The sequence below is a fragment of the Alligator sinensis genome, unplaced genomic scaffold (assembly GCF_000455745.1).
Source record: "Alligator sinensis unplaced genomic scaffold, ASM45574v1 scaffold616_1, whole genome shotgun sequence".
NCBI lineage: Eukaryota > Metazoa > Chordata > Crocodylia > Alligatoridae > Alligator > Alligator sinensis.
This window is the reverse complement of record NW_005843002.1, coordinates 152,397-160,075: the sequence shown is the minus strand read 5'-3', so window position 1 is coordinate 160,075 and position 7,679 is coordinate 152,397. Positions and strand designations below refer to the sequence as shown.

General features: G+C 47.0%; 1 protein-coding gene across 5 annotated transcripts in view; it reads right to left on the bottom strand.

Annotated features, from left to right (window-relative positions):
• The window catches only part of TSPAN14 (tetraspanin 14), an 82,235-nt gene that overhangs the window by 6,870 nt on the left and 67,686 nt on the right, over positions 1-7,679 (bottom strand). For 4 of the 5 annotated variants that reach the window (XM_025193042.1, XM_006036697.3, XM_025193043.1 and 1 more), the window contains 2 exons: positions 1,166-1,210; positions 557-676 (listed from right to left, as the gene is read on the bottom strand). In XM_025193042.1, coding sequence (XP_025048827.1) covers positions 557-676; positions 1,166-1,210 — 165 coding nt within the window. Of the gene's footprint in view, positions 1-6; positions 231-556; positions 677-1,165; positions 1,211-7,679 lie in introns of those variants that run through there. The other variant, XM_014526284.2, reaches the window with a different exon arrangement.

Genomic DNA, 7,679 nt, shown 5'->3' with positions numbered 1-7,679 from the left:
AAAGAGAGTTTGGGTTGATAAAACAAGGTATTTTACTTTGGATTTTGGTTGTTTTTCATGCAGTAACAGACTTGGGCACAGTGCTGGCAGCGGCCCAGCAATATTCCTTCCCAGAACTCTGCTGAGACTACATCTTCATCCCGATCAGCAACAGCTCTCTGCTATTTGTGTCTTGGTTTCGTTTGAAGAGAGATTGACAGTTTGGTTCATGTGTGCCACATGGCATGTCACTGTCATGGTCCCAAGAGAGGAACATGTAAATTCCAAGAATGAAAAAAAGCATTTTTGCCTGTGACAAAGACAGGTATAAACATAGCTTTACAGCAACAAGATTCTCAGGCTGAGAAATTAAAATGAAATTGAATGCAATTTCACCCTACAGAAACCTTCGATCTTGGATTCTTGCCATGTTGTTCTCATGAAGCAGAACCAAGATATGAAAGTTTCTATTTTATTTTTTTGCAAATGTTTTTCCTGTCCTCAATCCCTATGTCTTAGGTAAAGATCCTGAACCTGAAGCTTTTAATGTAGCAGTAGTAAAGCAGAAATAACTGACCTGTAGCAATGAGATTGCTATGAAGACTCCTGCAACAATGTAGATGTTTCTTGGTAGCCAGGCTTCAAGAGCAGGGATACAACCCTTGGTGAAAATTAAGTTATCCCATTTATTTTTACTCTGAGCAGGAAAGACAAAGAGACCATGTTACATTTTTGCTTACATTTACCCTAACAGCACATTGTAAGACTAAAACTGATAGATCTAGTGTTTGTTAAAGGAATCCAAAAGAACTTAAGTCAGAGGCTGCAAACCATCATGCACTGTCTCAAGCTTTATGAATTTGTCCATTTTTTAACGTTAAATTGGGTATGTAAAAGCTTCAGATACTTATTCAAAAGTTTCAATATTTGTCTCAGATGTGTATCTGTCTTCCACCAGCACCACCTCACCTCACTTATTCATCCTATGAAACAGACCCCACTCTCTCCCTGCTTCCTCCTCCAACTCCTTCATACAGTTATCATTCTTTAGCAATTTATAACTGTTACAGATTCTGTATATACAGGTCTTTTAATTTCTCAGATTTTAAAAAGCGTGTAGCTTATCTTTTTTAAAAGTAACAGCCATTAATTAGAACCATGAATGCTGTCGGCAGCAGATGCTCACCTGCATTCTGATGTCATATCCACACTGTGTATTCACAACCTTTTGCTGGAAAATAAGAAAGTTTAAACATTTATTCAATTCTATCAGCTCAAGTTCCCAGTAAGATTTTTTTTCCAGATGACTTATACCCAAACTAAAATCAATACCAAGTAAAGGGAAACTTTTAAAGCATTTTATAAAAATAGCAAAGAATTGTCAGAAGATCAGCAAGATCCTGATGTGAAGTATACAGATATGACTCCATTTCCTTTTAGCTTCTTACAGCCTTACAAACCTGTTGCTTGTGTCCCTCAGCATTAATCAAGGCTACCCAGCACCAGAGAATAATGCACTTGTACTGCCATTCTTCAAATACTACTTCAAAGCCATAAACCATGCATGAACAAGCATCCAACTCCTCAAACGCTATTTTCACATAAGCTTCCTGATTTCTGCTTTACGAGATACTACATGGTGTTTCAGCCCATTACATTTGAATATTGTGGGCAACAAAAACCATCCACAAAATGTATGTATTTATGTGGAAAGGAAAATGATACTTTGAAAGTTAGTTGTTCTGATCAACTACAACTAGATATTTTTAGAAGGATCATAAATTGTTTGACCTGGCTTACTTTATAGTTCCTTGAGGTCAGACTAGCAAGTAAGCAAGGTTTAAAAGTCTATAAAAAGGTGAACACATGTGATTTGAGTCTGGAAAGTATAAAGAGCTGCCTTACAAATTATAGGCTTCCCCACTCAAATGATGTGCGATCTCAATGGATAAAAAAGGTACTTGTATCTTACATATGAAGCCATTTCTCAACTTTTTTTTTTTTGCTCTCCTTACAAAACCATAACAATAACCTGCCAGCTCTGCAATTATAGTTATCAACTCCTCACAATCCGTGGTTACGTAAATTAAATATCAAAAACATAATGAGGGGTTTTAAACTAGGGAATGCCAGAAAGAGCAACAGTTTCACAGTAGAATCAAGTAGATAATCAGACACAACTGTCAGGTAATAAAACCTAACAGATACTTTGCTTATCAAATCTATTTGGAAGCACTCAGATTCTACTGCTTTTCATGCTTCATGATTAACCCAAGGCCAAGTTGTAGTCAGGGACCTAAACTAAAACAGACTTCTGGGCCCTAATCCAGTACCACACAGAGCCAGACACAAAACAGGATTTAGTCAGGCTGCAGATGCCAAAGTCCAGAAGTGCAGTGCTAAAACTACCTGTTCCATGGATCCCCAACAAGCACCTAGAACTCATGAGGTGCCCCCTTTTTTGACCTGAAAGTTCCTTACTTTCCTGCAGTTCTGCTTTCAGAGCAATGTAAATTGCTCCAACTTGAGCAGCTGGGCACCTTGAGCATTTTTACACGTGCTTCAGGGAGGGGCAATGGGAGAGGAGGGGGCGGGGCACTTCAATTAGAACATCTCTTGGAGCCGCTCTAATTAAAGCACCTACAGCGTCTTGTCTATCGGTGTCCCCACACTTCAATATGGCGCTGGGGGCACTTGAACTAAAGCTCAAATGAACTGTAAATCAAGTGCCTCTGCTGCCATTTTGAAGCGTGGGGACGCTGATACACAAGACAGAAGCTGACTTGAACATACCAATTAGCACATTCCAGAAGAATCGTTTAATCAAGTCTGCTCCGATGTGCTGTAATTACAGTGCATTGAAGTAGCCTCCTGGCACGTCTACAGGTACCCCTAGGCCCCACAAACTTAAGTAGGATTGAGAAACTAGGCCCCTGAGGGGCCTCATCTGGTAGGCAGTCAGATACACCTGAACAAGGTTCCCTCTAAGCTGCGCGCATGCGTGTTGCATAGTTTTATAGTTGGTAGGGTTGTTAAGGACATGAGCAGATCATCAAGTCTGACCCCTGCCACAGGCAGGAAAGAATGCTGGGGTCAAATGACCCGGCTAGGTGATTGTCTAGCCTCCTTTTGAAGACCCCCAGGGTAGGAGTGAGCACCACTTCCCTTGGAAGTTGGTTCCAGATCCTAGCCGCCCTGACAGTGAAGTAGTGCTTCCTGATGTCTAGCATGAACCTACTCTCAGTCAACTTGTGGCCGTTATTCCTAGTTATTCCTGGTCGTGCTCGGGGGAACAGGGACTCTCCCATTCCCTGCTGGTCCCCCTTGGTAAGTTTATAGATGACCACCAGATCCCTTCTCAGCCTTCTCTTGTGGAGGCTGAACAGGTGCAGGGCCCATAGCCTCTCCTCGTAGGGCCTGCCCTGCTGCCCTCTGATCGTGCGAGTGGCCCTCCTCTGGACCCTCTCAATACTGTCCACGACCCTCCTGAACTGTAGCACCCAGAACTGGACTTAGTACTCCAACTGCGGGAGAGGATCACCTCCTTGGACCTGTTCGTGATGCTTCTGTGGATGCATGACAAGGTGTGGTTAGCCTCACTGACTGCGTCCTAGGGCCTGCCCTGCTGCCCTCTGATCGTGCGAGTGGCCCTCCTCTGGACCCTCTCAATACTGTCCACGACCCTCCTGAACTGTAGCACCCAGAACTGGACTTAGTACTCCAACTGCGGGAGAGGATCACCTCCTTGGACCTGTTCGTGATGCTTCTGTGGATGCATGACAAGGTGTGGTTAGCCTCACTGACTGCGTCCTCCCATGTTCATCCTGGAATCAATAATGACACCAAGATCCTTTTCTGCCTTTGCGCTGACAAGAAGGGAGTTCCCCAGCCTGTAGGTATGCTGCTGGTTCTTCCTCCCTAGGTGCAGTACCTTGCACTTGGTCAGTATTGAATCCCATCCTATTCTCATCTGCCCACCCCTGTAACTTGTCCAGATCTAGTTGTAGCCTGTCCCTCCCTTCTATTGTGCCCACTTCTCCCCACATCTTAAGTGTCATCTGCGAATTTGAACAAGGTGCTTTTCACCCCCTTGTCCAAGTCACTGATGAAGATGTTGAACAGTGTGGGCCTGAGGACCAAGCCCTGGGGGACCCCACTGCCCACATCCCTCCAGGTCAAAAATGACCCATCAACCACCACTCTCTAGGTATGGCCCTCCAGCCAATTTGCAATCTATCTGACTGTGTAGGCCAGTCGCCTAATTTTTTAATGAGAATGGGGTGAGAGACAGTGTCGAAGGCCTTCCTAAAGTCCAGAAAGACTGTCCACCGCGACACCTTCATCTAAGGATTTTGCGACCTGGTCGTAGAAGGCAACCAGGTTGGTCTGACAGAACGTGCTTCTAATGAACCCATGTTGGTTGCCCCTAAGCATAATCTCCCCTGCTGGTCCCTCGCAGATGTGCTCCTAGATAATTTCCTCAAAGAGCTTTCCCAGGACCAAGGTAAGACTAATGGGTCCTTCTTCCTCCCTTTTTTGAAAATGGGGACCACACTGACCCTTTTCCAGTCCTCTGGCACCTGACCAGAGCACCACAACTGCTCATAAAGCCGTGCCAGGGGTCCCGCAATGACCTCTGCCAATTCCCTCATCACCCTGGGGTGGAGATCATCTGGACCTGCTGTTTTTGAACATGTCCAGCCCCACCAGAAATTCCCTAACTAGGTCCTCTCTGACCCTAGGCCTGGCGGTGCCTCTCGAGTCCATCCAGAATCCCAGGGGCGGGATGTCCTGGTCCCTGCTCAGATAAATGGAGGCAAAGAATTTGTTAAAGAGGTTAGCTTTATCGTCTGGTGCAACCACCAGATTGCCAAGCATGTCCTGCAGGGGCCCCACATTACCCGGTGCCTTCTTTTTACTCCCTATGTATTTAAAAAAGGACTTGTTATCCTCGATCCTGGTCACTAGTCCTAGTTCTGTCTCCGCCTTGGCCTTCCTAACAGCCCCCCTACAGTCTCGAGCAATGGAGGTATAATCCTCCTCGGTGATGGCCCCTCTCTTCCATTGGGTGTACGCCTCCTTTTTAGCTTTCAGACATTCCTGAATGCCTTTGGTGAGCCATGGAGGCTTTTGACCACTCTTGCCCCCTTTGATCCGCATTGGGACTGTCACCCTTTGGGCTCGGAGGATCGTCTTCTTAAGGAACGACCACATGTCTTGGACTCCCAAACTCCCCTACCCTCCGGGACATCAGTGGCCACACACAAGAAAAAAAACTTGCCATGCACTAACTTTTTAATGCCACGCACCTGCCCCAACCCGGCCACAGGCTGCTGCAGAATTGCCTGACAAGAATGTCAGGCACACTGAGATATCTGTCCACTCCCAGTCAGGATTGCTGGCTTGAAGGTGCCTGATCTTTGGGGGGGGGGGGGGGGAAAAGAGTTAGGGGTGATGGTTATGGGTTTCTGACAGTCCTGGTGGGGAGCTGCAAGTCCTCTTGGCAGGGCTTGGTTCGGGGAACTGCCCAGCTGCTCCAGATGGACCAAGACAGGAGCCCAAGCAGCCTGTGCTGAGTGGAACATGATAGCAGAGGCACAGCCACATGTAGCTGATCCCGGGGAGGTGGGAGGCAGCTCTCTGGGAACAGAGTCGTGTTTTACCAAGGCTCACATGAGTGTCGCCTCAGAGGTGCGCCGAGCCCACCAGTTGACCTGCCAGGTCCTGTAAATTTCATCATCAGCTCCAGGGTCTCCCTGGAGGGGAGGGGAGGGGAAGGGTATCTTTGCAGCCACTTTCTCTCTGATGCTGTGCTGGAGAGAGAGAAACCTGCCTGAGGATGGGCAGTAGCCAGACAAAAGGTTCCCCAGCTTCACAGGCTGCTACACATTTTCTTCCACCTTCTACCTGTGCCTAATCCTGGGAGCCCAGGAAAGCAACTGCAAGGTGACTGGAAGGCAGCAACAATGCATGCAGCCACGCTCCTGAGCTGTAAGTCCCATCCCTTAGGAGAAGAAACCCAGTAGCCGGCTTCCTGGACCTGCCTAGCTCTGGGACCTCCAGCAAAAACAGCAGGCATCAGTGGTCCCTCTAAGCTGCTCACAGACCACCAGACCTTAGAGGGAATATTGCACCTGAGCCCACTGAAACCCAAATCAGAAGCAGCAATAGTTAAACACAGTGGAATTGTCAATGCAATTGCCATATTATTTTTTTAATAAAGTAAAAGAAAATATTGGTGGTGTCACTACTCATCACAACTTATATGAAACCTAGTAGTTTAACCACTTAGCTGAGATCAAGTTCCTTCCTCAGGCTGAGGAGCAGGTGAGGGGAAGGAGGGAAATCCATCTCTCTCACTTTCTGGAAGACTGTCCTAACTTCCAGGCTTTAAAGTAGGCTGGCAGGGCAGGGGGCCTCTTCCCTCTTCTTTTCCACAGTGCAGAAAAGCATGAAAGATTTGAATGAAAGCAAATATGGCAGAAGACCACAGAACTCTTTACTTAGCTAACACACAAAAAGGAAGCTTACAAGAAGAGGAAAATTGAACAAATGATAAGGGAGGAGTATAAGAGTATTGCTAGGGCATGCAGGGATGAAATAAAAAATGCCTACCTAGGTCTTTTGTGCAACTGGAGTTGCAGCTAGCAAAGGATGTGAAACGTAACAAGAAGGATTTCTACAAGTATATCAGCAATATGAGAAAGATCAGGGAAAGCATAGGTCCCTTACTGAAAGGGGTAGGCAACCTAGTGATAGAGGATGCAGATAAGGATGAAGTACTTATGCCTTTTTCACCTCAGTTTTCTCAGGCAAGGTCAGCTCTCAGATTACTGCACCTGGCAGCACAGTTTAGGGAAAAGGTGAGCAGCCAACAGTGGCAAAAGAATGGGTTACAGATTATTTAGAAAAGTAAAACATGTACAAGTCCATGGGGCTGGATGCTATACACCCAAAGGTGATGAGGGAGTTAGTCAATGCGACTGTAGAGCTGCAGGCCATTATCTTTGAAAACTCGTAGCAATTCAGAGGGGTCCTGGATGACTGGAAAAGGGCAAATACAGTGCCCATCTTCAAAAGGAAGATCTTGGGAACTACAGACTAGTCAGCCTCACCTTAGTCTTTGGAAGAAGTCATGAAGTAGGCTTTCAAGGAAGCCATTTCTAAGCACTTGGAGAAGGTGATAAGGAACAGTCGGTATGAATTCACCAAGGTCAAGTTGTGCCTGACCAATCTGACTGCCTTCTATGATTATAGAAAAGCCTTAGTCTGCCTGTCTGTCCATAATGCTTTATTCACACTCTGATCGTCTGACGGAAATAACCAGAGTGCAAATACAGCGTTTGGACAGTAGGTGGTAGTGCGACAGAGTGCCACCATGATGGTGAGGACAGAGGATGGAGCTGGTCTCACCCCCCTGCTGGTCCTTGCAGGTGGCAGCAGCAGCATGGGGGAAGCAGGGTCAAGATGCCACAGGATGCCACCCCCGCCCCTGCTCCTTCCCAGGTGATGAATACCTAAGGAGGGTCCCCCCCAAGGCCAGCAGCCCCTTCTCTCTCCCACACTGCTCCCTCCTGATGTGTGGGTGGGGGGAGCAGCGGGCCCGGGCCGATGGGGGAGGGGATGAGAGGAGGAGGCCCAGCCCCAAAACAATGGCAGGGAGGGTGAGAGGGGGCACGCTGGGCTCGGCCTGGCCCCGA